Source organism: Psammomys obesus, unplaced genomic scaffold (assembly GCF_907164565.1).
Source record: "Psammomys obesus unplaced genomic scaffold, mPsaObe1.curated_primary_1811, whole genome shotgun sequence".
NCBI classification, from domain to species: Eukaryota; Metazoa; Chordata; class Mammalia; order Rodentia; family Muridae; genus Psammomys; species Psammomys obesus.
This window is the reverse complement of record NW_026590062.1, coordinates 3,288,230-3,309,234: the sequence shown is the minus strand read 5'-3', so window position 1 is coordinate 3,309,234 and position 21,005 is coordinate 3,288,230. Positions and strand designations below refer to the sequence as shown.

At 51.7% G+C, this 21,005-nt stretch overlaps 1 protein-coding gene across 1 annotated transcript; it reads left to right on the top strand.

The window, feature by feature from the left end:
* The first annotated feature begins 742 nt into the window (after positions 1 to 742).
* Positions 743 to 13,211, top strand: Selplg (selectin P ligand). The gene is made up of 2 exons (XM_055606082.1): positions 743 to 842; positions 10,313 to 13,211. The coding sequence occupies exon 2, from the start codon at positions 10,318 to 10,320 to the stop codon at positions 11,605 to 11,607; it is 1,290 nt and encodes a 429-aa protein (XP_055462057.1). The 5' UTR covers positions 743 to 842; positions 10,313 to 10,317; the 3' UTR covers positions 11,608 to 13,211.
* Positions 13,212 to 21,005: the final 7,794 nt, after the last annotated feature.

Sequence of the window (21,005 nt, the reverse complement as noted above, 5' to 3'; positions counted from 1 at the left end):
AGATGTAGGGTTGGCTGAAGACACACGTGAGGGAGAAGAAATCCACTGGGCAATTGGGGACCTCACTGCCCAGGGGGTTCTTGATGGCTGAATTAGTCATGGAGTAGTTAAGACAGGGTCTTACTCCTTAGCCTAGACTAGCCTCACGCACATGGCACTCTTCCTGCCTTGGCCTCTCCAGTACCAGGATGAGAAGTGAGAGCCACCGCACCTGGTGGTGAGAGGAAAAGCATCATATTGCCTAGGAGAAAGGATCCTGAGGCCAAGCTGAGATGTGGAGAGGAATCAGGGTACACGCATGGGTGGGCACACACACAGAGCAGGAAAATAACGAAAGTTATTCTATGCACAAGCCCTAAGAGGTGGGTGCTTTACAGTTCCTACTCCTCTGCTTCCTATTCTACAACTTGAATGGAGCTGAGACCTGCTCTCCTTCTCCTCTGGCCTGGGCCTCCCATGGCAGAGGTCTTTCTGGCTGCCACTCCATCGCCCAGGGAGTAAAGTTGTGATTCCTCTCTCTGACTTCCCCCCCCCCCAGAGGCCTGTCAGGTCCCATACCTTCCTTGTATCTTCAGGAGTGGTATCGGGCCCAGCCTATCGCTGTCACACTGCCCACCCGACTTTAATCAGGCTTGTCACCAAAGCTGTCACAAACAAGGGGGTGTGGGATGTCACGTGACCCGCCTGAGTAACCACATTCTCGCTTCCTTCTTCCACACCCTGCCGTTGGGGGTTAGCGGATTGGGACCACACAAGTGTCTGGCAGTGTGGGCTGGAGCCTTGTCACTGAGGCAGAGCCATTTCTGGGCCCGAGGCAGCTGCTCCATGCTCTGCTGAACACAGTAAGTTCTGGTTTGCAAAACCATGGGGAGTGGCCAGGGGGGGCCCCAAGGGACAAGAAGCCTGTCTTCCCATTGTTAGCACACGGGGCAGGACCTGGGCCCTTCTGAGGCGGTGACACTCCAAACCAAGGTCTCTGAGGAGACTGGGGCTTCTCCAGCCTTAGCTATGGGTCTCTCCTGATAATGCCCAACTACTGTAAGCTTACCAGGCCGCGGCTGCTGCCTTCCCCTCTCTAAACTGAGGCTCAGGGGAGCCCTGGCCCTCTCCCTAGAAACTGTCCCACCCTCTCTTTTCACCAGTGCATGAGACTGAGTCTGGGAGGGTCCAAAAGGACAGTGCGGTGTTTGTCTTGAGGTTATTAATACATGAAAATATTCTTTGGTATCCTCTCTCTCTCTCTCTGTGTGTGTGTGTGTGTGTGTGTGTGTGTGTGTGTGTTTGTGTGTGTGTCTGTCTGTCTTTCAACTTAGACATGGTCCATTACACTGGCCTGGAACTCTATGTAGCCTAAGCTAGCCTCTTGCCTTGGCCTAGTGGCTTGGGTTACAGGCACAGAGCACCATACCAGCCTTCTTTGATCACTTAAACTTCATTATTATTATTATTATTATTATTATTATTATTATTATTATTATTATTATTTGTGTGTGCACATGAAATTGTGTGCATGAGCAGGCACGCGTGTCATGCAGCATGTGTGGAGGTCAGAGGGTAACTTGACCTCAGTTCCCTTCTCCCACTGTGGTTCTGGGAACAGAACTCATGTTGGCTTTCCTTGCACTTTTCTGCTCCAAGCCATCTAGCCCACCCTGACATTATTATTATTATTATTATTATTATTATTATTATTATTAATTAAATCAGGTTGAGAAAACAGTACTCTGTTCATGGGAAATTGTTTTTAAGTTGGCCTTATCTTTAAAAAGTTTTACGCCTACACCTGTTTTGGTTACATGTATGTCTGTGCATCGTGTGTGTGTAGTGCCTCGTAGGCCAAAAGATGGTGTTGGGTCCCTTGGAACCAGAGTGAAAGGTGGCTTTAAGCCTCCCTGTGGGTGCTGGAGATCACACCCGGTCCTCTGGAAGAGCAGCCAATGCAATGTTCTTAGCTGCTGAGCCATCTCTCCGGGCTCGGTGTTTCGAGACAATCTCATGTAGCCAAGGCTGGCCTCAAGCTTCCTAGGGAGCCAAGGATAACCTTGAGTTCTGTGTCTCTGTGTCTCAAGTGCCATGATCGCAGGCAGGTACCTCTGCCATGCTTGCTTCATCGATTCCGGGAATCAAAATCAGAGCTCAGGCATGCTGGGAGAACACACTGCCTGCTGGCCTCACCCCTAGTCTGTTCTTAGGAGTTTGTACCTGGGTTCTAATGGAAACTGGCGGGGGCTGAAGGCCCAAGCAGAGCCCAGCCCCCACACCTGCAGATTTGTGCTGTCTTTGCTGAGTGAAGTTGGGATTGGAGCCTAGGCTCTTTTGCAAGCTTGGCGAGTGCTCTGCCTGCCCCTGCACATCCTCTAGCCCTTCACCCTGTGGGTGGAGATGCGCTCCTGGTGCCTGCATTTCTCTGGGTTTTGGTTTTGTTTTTTGTTTTTGCTGGCCCCATTTTACCTCCTTTTCCCATAACGAAGTTCCATCTGCAACGGCCTGGCCTCTTGGTGGCCAAGGGTTAGGGAGGTGGCACTTCTGGGTGCCTCTGTTGGTACCACACCCTGTGGGGGAGGCTCCTTCCTTACCAGCTTGGCCAATAGCCAGAGAGCCGAAACTTGGAAACAGAAGGGACAGGGCCACCCAGCCAAGCTCTCTCGAAGACCTGGGTTGGGTCCCCAGGGCTTTGGGGTCACCTGGGTGCACCTGGTGGATGGCGCTGCCATTTACAGGTGGATAGACTGGGCTCTGAGGGGAAGGGCAGCTACATACAGCATCAGGACAAGAAGGCACTGGGTTAGGATGCAACACAGCCTTCTGGGTGCAGCACCCTGGGCTCCTGGGGACCAGGTCTCTCCATCCCCTTTGCTGCATAGAGCAGGAGGCAGGGAGTAGACCAACACACAGGAAGGAGAGACCACAGCTGGCTGGGCTGTGCGCTGTTCATGCTTCTTTAGAATACGGGGGCGGGGGGGAGTTCTCCTTGAATTAATTTGTGCTAAGCCTCACCCCTCATTTTCTCTAGCCAATGTCCTGGGCCTCCAATAAGCCAAACTTGGTTCCTGGGGTTAAGGAGCCCCCACATTTTCTAACACCGTGCTTGTGGCCTTGCAAGGGGCCACGGGATGTACATTAGACACAATAGGGTGTCTAGTAGTGAAAATTCACAGGGACCAGGAGTGGGCAAGCACGCCTTTAATCCTGGCGTTTTCTGGAAGCAGAGGCAGGTAGACCTCTATGAGTTTGAGGCCAGTCTGGTCAACATAATAAGTTCCAGGTCAGTCAGGGCCACATAGTGAGACTATGTTTCAAAATAAATGAATGAATGAATGACAGGGCCTGAGTGTCCAGACACACAGCTCTAATCTCAGCACTCAGGAGGCAGAGGCAAAGGCAGAAGACTCAGTAATTCAAGGCCATTTGGGGCTACAGAGTCAAGTGTAGGCCAGCCTGGACTACATGAGACTGTCTTAGAAGAGATGAAAAGTTCACGGGGTGGGAATGGGAATTGTCCTTCATAGGTTGACAAAAAAAAAAAAAAGTGGGACGTGCCAATTGAGAACTACAATACAAAGAAGCCAGAGACAGCATGTCTGTTTGTCTGTGTAGTTCTGGGGGTTCAGAATCCCCCTGCCTGGGGACGTCAGGCCTGTTGATGCTGGGGACCACAGAGTCCCTGCCTTCCATGAGCTTGTAGGCATAGGGCAGATTGTCACAGTACCCGTGAACCTACGGGACAAGAGTCACGGGCGGTGAGTGCAAAGATCCCAGCTGTGTGCCTGCCGGTTGCTGGATCCTGGGCATCAGGCACAGTCCGTGGGTGGCCGTGATGCTGAGCTTAGGGAGCTCACAGGTTACCCTGGCTGGAGTTTTAAGAAACTAGCTTCGGGAAGATTTATGGAACGGAAGATGCTGGGCCAAACCGGAAATGATCTGAAAGGCTGATGTGGGCTTAGATGGGCTCTGCAGAGGGATTCTGCCTCGAGTCCCTGCTCCTGGCTACCTGGCCGCAGGCAGGGCTCTAGGTGTGCGACTCCAGGTGCCCAGTGGACCTCAGAATGATGGTTCTCATCTCCTAATAGAGGATGAGCCAAGGATTCAGACAGCTCCTAGGGCGGTGTCCGGCACACGGGCCGCACTCGGTACATATGACTCATCAGCCCGAGGAGGCTGAGACTGAGGGTGTCGTCCAGGTCCTGCCACAGAGACCAACTTCTGGGACCTCAGTCTCTAAGGAAGCCAAAAGCCAGTCACAGCCTGCCCCAAGACTGGGGATTTCCCAGGACAGGGCAGTGGTTAACAGGGAGCTCCTTGCCCTAAATGCAAAATTGAAGATTGTGACAATGAGCCATGCGTGATTTTAGTAACAGCACTTATGAGGCAGAGGCCTTTGGATCTCTGTGAGTTCAAGACCAGCCTGGTCTATATAATGAGTTTCCAGACTAGCCAGGGCCACTTAGTAAAACCCTGTTTTAAAATTATGATGATGATGATGATGAGGAGGAGAACTAGCTCTTATTGAACATTTACTGCTGAACACCCCTGGAGGACCACCCCTCACTCACCCTCCGCAGCCCCACAAGGAGTGGGTTCTCTTGCCCCTGCACACACTGACCTCTGCAACGTCATGATTTGTGATGCTTTGCCCTCTTGGTGATACGAGAGTGATGGCCATTCTAGAGAACCCACACTTTCGGTTTTGAGTTTGACCTAGCCTGGGCTATGGACTCTAACCCGCTAGAGGCTTGTGCTGGACACTGTCGCTCAGCTGCAGGCCAGGGTGAGCGGTCCCTGAACATTTTAGGTGGGCCTGGCCACTCTGTAATGTTTGTCGGGTCCAGTGTGCTGTATTTCTCACATGCTCATGCTGCCGTGGGTGTGCAGGGACTAAGCCCTGTGCTGATCTGAGGCACCACTCTGCTGCAGATGGAATAGCCAGGGCTCAGACAGGTGGCTTGAGTTGAGACAGAACTGTGATGGGCTGTTTGAGCTGACTCTCCAAGCTCTATCCCGTCCACTGGGATAGTGACCCCTCGTGGGGCCTGGGGTGCCTGTGCCTCAGTCTGCCCTGGTTGCTGGTCTAGGCTTTGCCTCCCTTGGAGTCTGAGACTCTGAGGTGATGTGCAGGGACCCAAGGGGGGAGGGTCCTAGCGTCATAGAGGAATGAGACCCCTAGAAGCCTGTCCTTTATAAACCCCGGGGGTTAGGGAAGGTAGCTACTTGTTTGGGGTGAAGGATAGGAAACAGGCAAGCACCAAGACAGATCGGATGTGGCTCTCATCACCTATTTGGAGCTGGGCCCAGCCCCACTCTTGTTTTCCTGTCATCTGAGGAGGGGCAGGGTGAGCCATCCCTCCAAGGCTTGCTCTCCTCATCTGTATCACGGGGTCCCTGAGACCTGGTGCTTCCCTGGGAGGAGGTGGGGGTTTCGTCCAGAGAAGACCCCACCCACAGTCAGGGTGTGACGGGGGCTTGGCGGAAGTCACTTTCCCAGCGGAGCACCTGGAGGGAGGACTCCCGCTGAAGCAGCTGGTTCCATCCTTGCCGAGGACACATGCTCCAGGCTGCGATGCTCCAGGGCTGTGGAGAGGGATACTGATGGCAGGAGCTGGCTGGAGTGGCCAGTGGTCTGGGTTAGTCACAGACTGAGGGATGTCTGTGATGTACAACTTCCGGGGCAAGCTGGCCACTCTGGACTGACCCAGGCAGGGAGATTTGGGCTCTCCCAGGGAACCCATCTCATTCTTTTCCTGTGCCGAGCAAGTGTCCTACCACTGAGGCACACCCCCAGCCAAGGAGGCACATCCCAGCTCTTGCTTTATTTATCTACTTATTTATTTACTTTTACACCTGAACTTGGGTTCTCCTGCCTCTGTCTCCCAAGCGCTGGGATTACAGCTATGTGTCTGCAAGGCTGGCCATATTTTTAAAAAAGAAATTAGCTTAATTGTTGTCTTTACTTATGTATTTATTTATGTGAGACAGGGTCCTGCTGCATTGTCCAGGCTGGTCTCAAACTCCTGGGCTGCACAGATCCTCCCAGTAGCTGAGCTGCCAGGAGCCTCCGCCCTGCAGCTTCCCACAGCAGGGAAGGGCGCTCTGTTCCCCAGCAATCTCAACAGTGTTCATCTCCAGGGCCCCCGGAGTCTGAGGCCTCCCTGCTTCCCCACAGAAAGTGTCCCCTCTCCGTCTCTTCCCTTCAGAGGCCAACATCAAGGGCCGTCCACAGCCTGTCTTTGAAGCAATGTCACAGATTTTACATATGGGGCAGCCGAGGGTTAGCGAGGGTGCTCAGAGTCACACAACTGCTGTGGGCTTCATGTGGGCCCCGGGCCAGGCCCATCCTCACCCCCAGGCTGCCTGTGCGCACGCGGAGGGGATTGTGAGTAGGACAGAGGGCTGCTTATGGAGACAGTCCTTTAGGGCTCCTGACCCTCAGACTCTCAGCCCCTCCAAGCTGCCTTTGCCCACAGGAACTGCTGGGCTAGCCTTGGTAGTGGTCCCCACCCCCTTCTTTCAGGAAGTGGTTGAGTCTGTGCCTTCCAGGAACCAAGGGGCGTTAGTGAGTGTGCGCTGTTGCTGTTGGTGGCGTAAGGATGACTTGTACCTCGGCACCTGTGGCTTTTTCCTGCCTTGTCCTTCCCCACAGGAGAGTGGGGCTGAGGCGGGGCCCTGTATTCCTGCCCTAAGGAGGAACCCTGCTCAGAGAGGGAAGGGCCAGAGGTCTCAGAGCTTCTAAGATGCAGCCTTTGAAACCCGGTCCCGCTCCACACCACAGTCCGTCCGCCCTTTCTAGCATCTTCATGGTTTGTGGTTTCTGAATAATGGGGGAGGGGAGCTCTTTCCCCAGTCAGGATTCAAGCTCCCAACCAGTCCCACAGGCCTGAGCTGAGCCCTCCGCCAGCGTCTGTGCCCCTTCTCTAGGGCTGTGTTCTCTGGAAAGCCTCCTCTGGTCTGGACTGGGCCACTCCCTCCTAGGAGTCTCTGGGCAAGCTGCTCAGTGTCTCTGACCCTGTTCCCACCTCTGTAATGGAGGTAAATGTCCATGCAGGTACCACAAAGTTTGTTTTCACCTTTTTTTTTTTTTTTTTTTAAAGAAGATGTGATCAAGCTGGGCATTATGGTGCACGCCTTCAATCCCAGTACTTGGGAGGCAGAGGCAGGCAGATCTCTGCGAGTTCGAGGCCAGCCTGGTCTACAAAATGAGTCCAGAGAGGAGTCCACGGGTTAGCGTCATCCTGTCCCTCCCTCCTGTCAATCGCTCCAAGTGAAGGATCAGGAAAGGACAGGAAATGACAGGTGCAGATGCCATCGGCTGCAGAGACCGTGTTGGAGGAGCTGGACGGACGGGGTATTCTAAAGGATACTGTGTGCCGGGCTCCCACAGGCACCCAGACCCTGCCACTCACCACAGCCTTCCTAATGGCTGGGCTCTGACTTCTGTAGGTACTGGCCAGTGCCAGGAGGAAGTGAGGGGACAGGGAAATGACACCCTAAAGGAAAGGGGCTCCCTTGTCAGGAGGACAGTGATCCCATCCAGAGACAAGCCTGGAAGCTGAGCTCCCTCAGAGGTGAGATTCCTCCCAGACACTGAACTTGCATTGCAGTTGGTGGCTCTGGGCCCGGAGGGACTTACAGGATAAGTTGGCTGACCTTGGCTGAGAGCTTGCCAGGGCATGGCTCTCATGACAGCCTCACTGTACCTTTGAGGTGGGTCTTTTCATTCCCATTGTCCAAGCAGGGATACAAAGGGAACAGAACTAAGGAGGGATGCTGAGAAAAAGACGAATTAAGAAGAGAGATGGGTCAGTGGTTTGGAGCACGTGCTGTTCTGCCAAATGAGTTCAGTGACCAGCACCCACGTCTGGCAGCTCACAACCTCCTGTAACTCCAGCTCCAGGGGTCCTGGTGCCTCTAGCCCACGCAGGCACCTGCACTTAGGCACACATCCCTACTGTACAAGCGCATCATAGGAATAATTTAAAATACTTTAAAAACTTTTTAAAAGGTTTTTATTTTTGAGATTATAATTATATCACACTTCCCCTTTCCCTTCCCCCCCTCCAAGCCTTCCCATACACCCCTCCTTGCTCTCTTTCAAATTCAGAGCGTCTGTTTTCATTCATTGTTGTTACGTGCATACATGTACGTGTATATACATTTACTCCTAAATGTCACCTGCTCAGTCTGCGTAGTGTTACTTGCGTGTGTGTGTGTGTCTTTGGGGATGACCGTTTGGGAGTGGGGAACCGGCCAGCGTGCTCTTTCCTGGGGAGGGCTATTTCTCCCAGTTCCACATCCTTAGCTGCCTCGTGTAGGAGGTTTTCCCCCATCCACTTTGGCATGTCTATTGCCGTCATCCTTGTTCCACTCAAATATATCTTTTTTAAAAAAGAGACAAGACCCTCCAAGCCCTCTGGAGGACTGGCAAAGATTGTGAGTTGCAGGCAGGGGACAGAGAGATGGGGCGGGGGTGGGGCTGGGGGGAGTGGGCTCTTCTGCTCAGCCGCTGTATAGTGAGTGTGACGTTAGCTGGTCTCTTTACAACTTGTTTTCATGACACCGCTGTCGCTAAAACAGACACTAAAGGCTGGTGAGACGGCTCAGCTGGTGAAGGTGTCTGCTGCCAAGCCCAATGACCTGAGTTTGAATCCCTGGACCCACAGGAGAGAACTGACTGACTCCTGCAGGTTGTCTTCTGATGTCCCCCTTGTCGCACGCATGCACACAGGAGAAATAAAACACAAACAAAACCCAGACATTAAGGAGAACTAACACCAAAAAGTGAATGCTGAGGTCTGGAGAGAAGGCTCAGCCATTGTGAGCCCTGTCTGCTCTTGCAGAGGACCCGGGTTCAATTCCGAGCACCTGCAGGGTGATTCATAACCACCTGTAAGTCCAGTGCCAGGGCATCCGATGCCCTCTTCTTCTTTTTTTTTTTTTTTTTTGTTTTGTTTTTTCAAGACAGGGTTTCTCTGTGTATCCTCGACCTCACTTTGTAGACCAGACTGGCCTCAAACTCACAGAGATCTGCTGCCTCTTCCTCTCTGAGTGCTGGGATTACAGGGGTATGCCACTGCTCCCAGCTTTTTAAAAATTTTATGTATATGTAAATTTTTTTGCATGTATGTCTGTGCACCAGGAGCATGCAGTGGCCTACCTCTGCCTCCAGAGAGTTGGGATAAAAGGTGTACCACCCTGCCCCTATTTTCAGGTTTGGGGAGTGGACCTAGGGCCTCGCTCATGCCCAGTGGGCTCTCTAACCTGAGTTACAGAGTCACAGCCCCTACTTTCTTTGGGGGAGGGGTTTGAAACAGGATTTCATGTAGCCCAGGCTGGCCTCAAACTTACTATGTAGATGAGGATGACCTTGACCTCCTGACCCTCTTTGTTTCTGCCCCCCAGGTGTTGTGACTTCAGGAATGTGCCTCCAAGCCCAAACCCTTCATGCTTCTTTCTTTCCTTTTCTTTCTTTCTTTCTTTCTTTCTTTCTTTCTTTCTTTCTTTCTTTCTTTCTTTCTTTCTTTCTTTCTTTCTTCCTTCCTTCCTTCCTTCCTTCATCCTGACAAAGTTTCCCCACCCTCTTCTCCTCCCTTAATTTTTTTTTTTTTTTTGAAACAGAATCTCACTAAGTTATGCATCTTGGCCTTGATCTCAGTATGTGGCTCCGCCTACTGTAAATTTGCCACTCTTTCGCCTCAGGCTCTCAATGCTGGGATTGTAGTCATGAGCCTAGTAGAAACACAATATTCTAGGGCTAGAGAGACGGCTCAGTAATTGGCTGCTCATCCAGAGGACCAGGGTTTGATTCCCAGCACCCACATGGCAGCAAACAACTATATCTCCAGTTCCAGAGGACCCAACATCCTTCTCAGACACTGTATACACGTGGCACACAGACACCAAAGCAGGCAAAACACTCAGACATGCAAAAATAAAGTAAATAGATAAAAAATATGTATTCAGTCACTGATCATGGCAGCTTATACCTGTAATCTCAGCACTCAGAAGATTGAGGCATGTGGATCATTAGTTTGAGGACAGGCTATGGTGAGCCTCAAAAATAGAAAAAAGAGTAAATAAAATTAAAAGTAAATAAAATGTGTGGGGAAACAAAGAAAAGCAAAATATAACCCAAAAATGCTAGGGAGGTTAATGAACCCTGACGGTTGGATGGTGTTATTTGTGGGGGTAAAGCCCAAGGGACCCTTCCAGCCCAGGGTCCCACCTCCAGAGTACCTGTCCCAGACCAGCAGTCTGCCTGTGAGGCCCTCAGCGGGCAGAGGCTGACACCATCCTCACTTCTCTGCCCCTGTGTCCCCAGGTACCATGCTTCCACACTTCCTTCTGCTCCTGACCATCTTGGGCCCTGGCAACAGCCTTCAGCCTTGGGACACCCAGGAGCATGAAACCAAGGAAGCCTCAGACCCAGGCCATCTCCGGGAACGAAGACAGGTGGTTGGGGATGATGATTTTGAGGATTCAGATGACTATCACGAAGAAAACACAGACCCCCCTGAAATTATAAACATCACCAGCACGGTGTCTGCTCACCCTGAGTCTCTGATCACCCTGGCCATGCTAGAGCAGAGGGAGTCCAAGGGGGCTGGAACCTCTGAACCAGCCACTTCGCACATTGCCACCACCCGCCTTGCTGGCCCAGACACAGGAGGGCCAACTGTTGGGGTGCTGAGCACAGAATCTCACACACAGTGGAGGCCAACCACAGTGTACGTGACCAGGCAGCCAGCACTGATGGAGGCAGAGACCTCACAGCCAGCACCCAGGAAGGCAGAGACCCCGCAGCCAGCACCCACAGAGTCAGAGACATCACAGCCAGCACCCACGGAGGCAGAGACATCACAGCCAGCACTCATGGAGGCAGAGACCCCACAGCCAGTACCCAGGGAGGCAGAGACCCCGAAGCCAGCACCCAGGGAGGCAGAGACCTCACACCCAGCACCTATGGAGGCAGAGACCTCACACCCAGCACCTATGGAGGCAGAGACCTCACACCCAGCACCTATGGAAGCAGAGACCTCACACCCAGCACCCATGGAGGCAGAGACCTCGAAGCTTCCCAGGAATCAGGTTATAGAAAGCCTGTTTGCAAAGTCCACAGCCACAGAAGCCCCTTCTGCACAGCCCATTGCCACCAACACCACAGCCACAGAGTCTAATGACTCTACCAACTTCCTTGGCTCATCTGTGACTCACAGCGACAATAATGTGTCCACCGGCCACTTGCCTGACACCGGCCTGAAGAAAGGTCTGATTGTGACCCCTTCCAGTTCTCTGGTCCCCACCCCGCCAGGGACCTCGGACCTCATCCCCGTGAGGCAATGCCTACTGGCCATCCTCATCTTAGCTTCCCTGGCTACCATCTTCCTCGTGTGCACGGTGGTGCTGGCGGTCCGCCTGTCCCGAAAGAACCACATGTATCCAGTGAGGAACTACTCCCCCACTGAGATGATCTGCATCTCATCCCTGCTGCCTGAGGGGGGCGAAGGGGCCCCTGTCACGGCCAATGGGGGCCTGTCCAAGGCCCAGGACCTGAAGACAGAGCCGGGTGAGGCCAGGGATGGTGATGACCTCACCCTGCACAGCTTCCTCCCTTAGCCAGCCCTCCATGCCCATCCCACCAAGGCCACAGATCTGGGCTTCCTGGGTGAAACCCATCCACAGGGGTCTTTAGGGAAGAGACCTCAGACCAATCAGGGCTCCCTGAGCCCCCAAGGTCCTTCGGTTACTGCTTCATTCATGGGGTCTGGTGACCTCCACGCCCAGGACAATTAGAGTGACCACTCTCCACCTGTCCTCTGTTTTTTCTGGAATCCCTCCCCCCAGTGCCTCCCACTGCCTGGAGCCTTCCTGCAGGGTGGCTGGAGTCCTGTCCTCAGGACGGAGTTCCCTTACCCCCCTCCCAAAGCCATTCTCATGGTTGCCTATTGCAGGGGGAGGGCAAGGGGGGGGCTCTTTCTAAACCACCTGTAATTCCAGCCCTCAGGGAGGCAGAGGCAGGCGGATCTCTGTGAGTTCAAGGTCAGCCTGGTCTACAAAGCGAGTCCAGGATAGCCAAGGTAAACAGAGAAACCCTGACTCAAAAAAAAGAAAGAAAGAAAGAAAGAAAAGAAAGGAAGAAGAAAAGAGAAAAGCATACTGAGGGGTCTGCCAGACAGCAGCGTTTCCCAAGCCCATGTCTGAGCCTCTACCCGGTGAGGAGCAGCTTGGCTTTCCCAGGCACCTGGTGTGGAAGCATAGTCCTTCATTTGGGTCTGTGTGAACCCATGAGCTTCTGCCTGGTCACTCTGTGGCCTGGCACAGCACAGGCCCTCAATAAATGTCAGTTCCAAATGGTGGCTGCGTCCTGCACGTGCCTAGGCTGCCGTTCCCAGGCAGTTTTCCCAAAGGGCTCTTAGACCAATGTCCGTGTCGCTCTTAGACAATAGAGACTTTCAGTACATCCGTGGGCAACTGCAAGGGGGAAACTGAGGGCTTAAGCTAGATGGGGTAGCTCACACCTATGATCCCAGCACTAGAGAGGTCAAGACCCTCTGTCAGAGGTTGTTCTGATGCTTGTGCTTTAATGCTGGCCCTCAGGATCTGGTGACTGCCCGGATACACCTGTCCTTGTTGAGTAAACCTGCCTAAGACATTACACCTGATTGGTTGATTAAAGGCCTAAAACCTGGGCAGGGCAGAATGGGGTAGGATGGCTAAGCTTCCCAGGCTTTGGGTTCAAGAGAATCATGGGAAAGAGACGGCCAGGAAGAGAGGAGGAAGGGGGACGCCACCTGGGTTAGCGTGGAGAAGAAACCATGTGGGCTGGGAGGAAGGGCTTCAATAATGGCATTAAAAGGCCCAGATGAAGAATAAAGCAAGTGTCATAAGATTATGGATGGAAGACAGCCCAGATGCAGACAGTTAAGGAGGATGGCATTGGATGAGGGCTGGGAGGTGGATGGTGAGGTTATCGACACAGTGTAGGTGAAATACCTGCCCAGCCCAAGGTAAACAGGCAATTAGAAAAATCTAACAAGTACCTGTGTCTTATTATTTGATAGTGGGTTAAATAATACAGCCACAATAATTATAGGGCTAATAATAAATAGCATTATATAGCCCAAAACTCATTTTTTTTTTTTATTTACAACAACAACCATCCTTGGGCACACAGCAAGTTTGAGACTAGCCTGGGCTACATGAGACCCCGTCTCAAAGAAAACCAGAACTGGGTGTGGCTGGATGGCTCAGTGGGTAAAGGCACTTGCTGCTAAGCCTGACGACCCAAGCTCCACCAGGATCTACCTGGTGGAAGGAGAAAACTGACTCCCAAAAATCGTCCTCTGCCACCCACATTCACACCTAACAAACAAACAAGACTAAGCAAACAAATCAGAGAGCTTTATTGAGTACACCCTTACCAAGTTGGGCCAAAGGAAGTGGGTCCCTCAGTTCTCAGACACATATGCCTCTTGGTGCCCACATGCTCCTGTCCAGAAACCTCTCCTCCCCAGAGGTGCTCATCCCTGCCAGCATCTTCGAACACACTGGAAGATCCCGTGACACCAGAGTCACCTTCCAGCTGTCACTGCCCTCTGATGAGTTCGGGACTGGTTGATTACTTTAAGGCTAAGATGGTGAGTATTTAGACTGGATGTACATCACCTCTGCTGAGACTTCCCACGTTTGTTCTCTAAGGCACAGAATATGTGTGGCAAACGATGGCGTCACTGTGCTCTCTTATGAGGAGCCAGCTAAGTGGGTAAAGCCCTTGTAAAGCTGGGTGTGGTGGTTCACGCTTTTAAGCCCAGCCTGGCGACGGCAGACGCAGGTGGTCCTCTGGCCAGCTTGTCAGTCCTACCTGGCAAATTCCAGGCCAGTAAGAGACCATCTCGAAAGAAAGACAGTTCAAGGGCTGGAGAGATGGCTCAGCAGTTACGAGCACTGAATGCTCTTCCAGAGGACCCGGGTTCCATTCCCAGCTGCCATCCCCACAACTGTAACTCCTGTTCCAGGGGAGCCAACACCCTCACACAGATGTACGTGCATTCAAAACACTGATGTACCCAAAATTAAAATAAATAAATAGATTATAAGAAAGAAAGAAAGACAATTCCTGAAGAACAACCGCTGAGATTGTCCTCTGGCCTCCATGTGTGCATGTGTACCTGTATAAATACACACATGGACACACACATGCATGCACACACACACACACGCGCCTTTACAAACAGGCAGCGAGCTGGATCAGGGACTGTGAGTTGGTTGACCCCTACTTGCCCGGCACGGTGACATGGAGTCACAGTTTTGCCGGCTTTCTGACCTTGGCTTTAGAGCTTTGTTCTGAGAGCCCACTTAGACCCCAGCCAGCCAGGAGGACTGCCCATATGTGTGTGGGCCACATGTACAGTGGACACGCCCACCTCACGCCAAGCCCACGGGGACACAAAGGCATCTCGGACCACCCTAACTCTCACTCTTGTCTGGCCCCAAGTCCTGTCCAGTCATTTCCACAGACAGAAGGAGAGCGTTGCTTTGAAGCACCTTGTCTCCCGGGAGAAGCACAATATCATTTCGAGGGAAAATGCTTTTTCTCTTCCAGAAAACACTCTCTGGGTGTGACCTGCCATCTGAGGGCTCAAAGAAAAGGCTGTATCTTGGGAGAGAGGGAGCGAGCAGGACAGGAGAGCCACAGGGAACAGCAGGAAGGAACAAAGCAGGTGATGGCGCCCTCCCGCAGAGGCAGAGGAGGGAGTGGTAAGGAGGGAGTGGTGAAGAGGTACCCCAGCCCGCAGCAGCAGCATTTGGAGGTGGCGCTCTCTGCTGCTTCCCCCTGGACAGCCGGGGGAGGCCGGCTGGTGGACTGAGCAGATCCTGGGTGCCTCTCCCCTTTGGATCAGAAACAGCAGAGTGGAAGATTCACAGACCCAGCAGTTACAGGACTTGAGGGCACTGGCCCAGCTCCCCAGGGCCCTCCTCCCCTGTGAGAACAGAAGTGTGTTTTCTTGCTTGGAAGGGGCTCACGCTGCGTGAGAGAAACAGCCACCAGGGGGCACTGGCCACCTGCTCCTGGAGGATGAAGGCCGGTGGAGGAGCCAGGCAGCCTGGAGTTTTGAGTGTCTGTGTTTGGCTTTTCTGGTAAAATGTTTGCTGAACAGCCGATTATCAAAACTTGATACCTGGCCCTAGGTCAGATTCCAGATGTCTCTCGAGCACAGCTGCTCTCCCCGACTCCATCTCTGAATGCCCCTGACCATCAGGCCCTGAGTCAGCCAAGGTATCCACTCAGTAAACCCACCCGCGTCTGCAGTATCTCCTTGACCCCCTTAAAACAACCTTTGAAGAAAGCCCTCGAATGTCTTCATAGAGAGGGAAACGGAGACCAAAAAAGGAGAACTCCCAGCTCCATCCCCATCATACTGAGAATCTGGGAACCCAGGCCCTGCTCTTAACGTGATGCCTTTCTATCCTCCAGATCACAGAGGGGTTCTGGGGGAATCCTATGCCTCAGAGACTCCCCTGTCACCTAGAAGTCTCTCTTCTTGCTCCTTGAAACAGAGAAAAGACAAGGTTACTTGGACTGGACGACTGACGGAGTAGAACCCAGCCCCTCTGTAGACAGCAGGACAAGGCTGAGCTGGAGCCTAGCGCAAAGAGGGCTGGCGCTTATTCAGCACTTCCTGCATGCCTAACACTAGTCTGTATTACCCCATTATCTGTATTATCCCATTATCCCATAAATCCCTGAATTATCCCATTCAGGAACTGTGCGAAAGGGGGACGAAGATCATCATGTGCTGCTACTAGAGGCTCTGGAGCCCAGAAGTCGGGAGCGCGCAGGTTGCATTGCCAAAAATCCAGAAGAGGCAGGAAAGGGGTCAGGCGGGAGGAGAGGTGTGGCAGGAGGCGGGGTCGGGCTGGAGGTGTGGGGGCTAAGTTTATATCCACTCCTTGCCTCCACCCTGTGTCGGGGCCTGTCTCTCCCACCCACTACATGGGTTCTGACCGCTGATAAGGGCAACAGCTCAGCTTCTTCTCCCTGTCTGCCACTCGCATAAGCCTCGGGGTCTTAGAGTAGTGTGTACGAGCTGGGCCCAGGAGTGTGTGTGAGGGAAATGAACAAGGCAAGGAAAGGGTGTCCAGAAGAGGAAGAGTTGCTTCAGGGGGAGGGGAGACTGAGGATGCGGGCAGCTGAACCGGATGAACGGATGCTGTGAAGGGAAGATGGAGATGCACCTGGGAGACGCCAGCGTTAGGATGGGAGGAGCCAGCTAAGACCTCGGGGTTCTGACCGTGGGCCCATGGGAAAGGCGGTGGAGGGCAGAGGGCGGTAAAGGACTGGGATGAGGAAGGGAGGGGTCCCTGGTTGGGTTGCAGTCTTGTGGAGCGTGAAGGCCCCCTGAGGCAAATGCTGTTTGGCACCGTCAGCCGTCGGGGGAAATGCACAGGAAAGCCCCACTGAGGGTCACAGCACACCAAGAGCGAAACTAAAAAGGTCAACAGCACCCAGCTGGATGGGGAGCACTGGGGTGCTCAGCATGGTTGATGCAGTCCCAAATGGTGGTGCATCTGCTTTGGAAGCCAGTCGGCCAGATTGCCGTAAAATTCACCGCAGTCGCAGTACAGCTTGGGAATCCCAGTCCGGGGCCCGTACCCAAGAGAGTGCAGTCACAGGCTGTTCTGGGCTGTTCGCAGGCTGGCAGCGGCCAAACTCAAATTCAGCCCGTGAAGGGGCAACTGAACTGTGGTTGCCGTACGGCGGCGGAGTGGTACCCAGGATAAACAAGAGCAGATCCCAGCACATCCGCTGACGTGACGAGCTCACTCACTGAGCCACGGGAGCCAGGCACAAAGGCTGCATGGAGAATGTGGCTTCCAACGATGCCGTGTCCAGGAAGGGGCTGGAGAGATGGCTCAGCGGTTAAGAGCACTGGCTGCTCTTCCAGAGGACCTGGGTTCGGTTCCCAGCACATGGAAAGTCAGCCCCCCGGAATTCCAGCTGCCCTCTTCTCACTTCCACGGGCGCCAGGCTGCATGTGGTACGCACATGCAGGCAAAATGCTCACACACATACAAAAAGAATTTAAAAACTGAAAGTTCATGGAAGGGTGGGAGAGATGGATCTGCGTGTATGAGCACTCACAGTTATCGGGGAGGGCGTGAGTTTAGTATCCAGCACCGAATCTGGTCACTCACAACCTTCTGCAACTCAAGCTCCATGTGATGCAGCACCCTCTGCTGGCCTCCCCAGGCACTGCACTCATGCACATATGCCCATACGGAAACACACCCACAAGTATAATTAAATTTTATTTTAAATATTTTTAAAGGTTCAGAAGGGACGGGGAGAGGGATCCATGAGCGAAAGTATTTGTTGAGCAAGCTCAAGGATTGTAAAGGCCGGATGCATGCCTGGGATCCTGTCGCTCTATAGTGAGGTGGGAGGCAGAGACAAGACTCTCCCCAACTCATGGGCTCAGCACCCTGGTCAGGGCTGCTTCTGAGCCTTGGGTGGATCTGGGTGCCTCTGTGTCTGCTCATGTTTACCTGTTCAGGTGGGCGTCACCCAAAAACTCACAAGTTCTCCATGCCTCAGTTTAGGAAGGAGACGGCATCACCCTGAGACCTGGATGGGGGGTTTCTGAGGGCCTCTTTGTGCCTCCTGTTGCTTTCTGGTAACCTGGAGGGCTCTGGAGACACTAGACATAGGACCCCACCACACACACACCTGGCCCCAGACAATCAGCCTCAGTAACAGCGCTCCCTTGCTGCTGGCTTGTAGAGAGCTGCTTGTTTGTCAAGCTGCTTTGTTACTCAGTGAAAAACATGTTTTCACCCTGGCCTTCACCTTGAGACAGAGACAAGAGGATGGTTCGCCAAGCTCCTTAAAACTTGTTTGTGTGACCTTGGATCATGCCTGATACAGGGAAGTAGTTTAAGAAAACAAGTTGGGCAGTCCCACAAACTTCTTTTTTTGTATTGATGTGACTTGTTTCTGCTTTGCCTGTAAAAAGGAATTGTGGAATAAACTCAAGCGGCATTGTGACATTGCTCTCGAGTTGATCCAGTGTGTGGTGTGACTTGCTTTAATTATTTCAATCCTCTCTCCCCACTCAGGAGCTGTTTGATTCTGCCGGCAGGCTCCAGCACTGGTTAAAACTTGTTTCACTCTCCCACTGATTTTCACCCAGAGTGGGTCCTTCACTGAAGATTATCACACACCATTATCACCAGCTGGTCATGTCACAACCAGTCAAAGGCAGATTGGAGGGAATGAACTCTGGGGATTCAGCTCAGCTTGCATTCTCCAGTCTTGTGCGGCTCAGAATCCCCCCCCCTCCAAGGAATGGTTCTACCCACAGTGGAAGATTTTTTTTTTTTCTGCTAGAGACAGTCCCCTATAGACATCCCACAGGCCAACCAACCTAATCTTACTATCTATCCATCTTTGGTTTGAAACAAGGTTTCTCTGTGTAGTCTTGACGTGTCCTAGACTCACTTTGTAGACCAGGCTGGCCTTTGAACTCACAGTGATCTGCCTGCCTCTGCCCCCCAGGTGCTGAAACTACATTACAGGTATGCACCATAGTGCCCAGCTCTACCCTAATCTAGACACTTCATCGCTGAGAGTCTCTTTCCAGGCTAATCAAAACTAAACACCACAGTCACTTAACTAAGGCCACAGAGCCTGAAAGTCAGAGATTTGCATTTAATCACGCCCCCTTCTCTCTCAGCACAATGTGTTTTTGCCAGGTGTGGTGGTACACATCTTTAGTCCCAACATCAGGAGGCAGACATGTGGAACTCTGTGAGTTCAAGGTCAGCCTGGCCTACATGAAGAGTTCCAAGATAACCAAAGCTACATAACAGAGATATCCTGTCTCAAAAAAATCCAATGCATTAATAAAATAAAATTTAAAGTAAAAAGCATAATGCTTTATAAAGTAAAAAGTAAAAACCATATATTTTATAAAGTTTAAAGGTCCCTTTCAGAGTTTAATTAGATCAGGAGTAAATTCTTTTTTTTTTTTTTATTTTGAAAGAATTTAAAATTTTGTTTTGTTTTGTTTTTTGAGACAGGGTTTCTCTGTGTAGGTCTGGCTGTCCTGAAACTAAACTCTGTAGACCAGGCTGACCTCAAACTAACTAACAGAGATCTGTTTGCTTCTACCTCACAAATGCTGGGATTAAAGGTGTGTGTCACCACTGCCTGGCTTGAATCTTATTTTATGTGAATGCCAGTTTCTGTGTACCACCTGTGTTCGTATACGTGTCTGCAGAGGCAAGTGGATGTCAGATCCCGTGGAATCCTGTGGAAGGTAGTTGTGATTGCCTTTCTACAGGTGCTGGGAATCAAACTCACTCTTTTGCAAAAGCAGTAAGCCCCTTTAACTGCTGGGTTAACTCTCCAGCTCCTAAAGATCTGAGCTTAACCATGACCTAGTTCCCTGATCAATGGCTGGGAACCCCCAAATGTCTAAATTGCTAAGTCAGGTCCTGGCCTGACTTCTCAACAACAGCAAAATTACTCTCCCAGAGAACTTTGAGTCCAGGGCAAAGGTGAAAAAAGCCACCAGTGCTCACTGCCCACCAGTGGTGCCCATATGGCCAGAGGGGAAGTGGCCTAGGGTGGTGAGAGCAGAGAGGCCACCTAAGTACATCAATTTTGGGCTAAACTCTAGAAGCCCGGGGGCAGGCTACCACCCTCTCAGCCCCCATTTCCTCATCTATGAATTGGGAGTGTTTGTGTTAGATACCTCTGTAGGGGTAGCTCCAAAGGGCAAGAAGCAGATCTGAAAGAAGGATTGTTATTCGGCAGGCAGTGACTCCAGAGAGAAATCCCACCTGGCAGCGGGAGACTGCAGCTTGGTGAAGAGGGAAAGCCAAAAGATAAGGAGTGGAGCCTTTGCTCAGAGGAAAGCATGATCTGCTGTGGCTTTAATGTATCTAAAAGAACCCCCAAATCCATGTGTTAATGGTATTATGAAGTGGGGCTTTTGAGAGGAAATTGGAGTTCAATAAGATCTCAGGTGCCATAGCAACATTAATAGCTTTGTTAAGAAGAGGAAGAAAGACTTGTCTACAGAACTCTGGCTGTCCTAGAACTCACTATGTAGACCAGGCTGTCCTCAAGCTCACAGAGATCCACCTGCCTCTGCCTCCTCTGCTAGGATTAAAGGATTACCATGCCCTGCCCTGTTGAGCTTTTAAGGCCATCATTTTTTTCATAGTACATTCAGTCTCCAGGCACAGAGGGGCATGATTGTGGGTAGGAAGAGAGATTTATTTTTGCTACCCTCAGCCTCTGGAGACTGTAGGGACTGCAGGTGAACAGGGAACATTTGGATAATGTTGTAACAGTTGGAAATCTGTCAGTTAAGTGAGGCAGCCCCAGCCTATCTCTATAGAATATTCTTCAAGCAACTAAAGTGATGTTTTGAAGAAAATAATGTGGAACCCAGCCATGGTTGTTCATGCGTGTCATTTCAGCACTCAGGAAGCTAACACTGGAGGATTGCTTTAAGTTCAAGGGTAACCTGGGATGTACAACAAATATGCCAGCCTGAGCTACAGAGAGACACCTGATCTCAAGAAAAAAAAAAACAACAACAAATGCTAACAAGGGGGCTGGTTAGGAGATTCCTGGGGTCAAGGCCTTGAGTCATCTCACCACACAAACCTGATGAATGAGTTTGAGCCCCTCAAATCCCACATGAAGGCAAGAAGTGACTCTGCAAAGTTGTCTTCACATGCATGCCATAGCATGTGTGCACCTGCACACATGCAGACACACGGACATGCTAAAAATGTAAAAAGATAAACAGGGGGAAATGTCCATGATGTTGACGCACTTTTAAAAAACCCTTTTATTCACATTTCTTTTTATCTTTTTCTCCCTACTCCACCCTACTCCCTTCCAACACCCAACACCATATAAGAGGGAGAAAGGGTTAGTGGGAGTGGGGGGGTGCAGTTCTTTCTTAGAGGCTTCCTGCTGGTTAGGGTCATTGGGT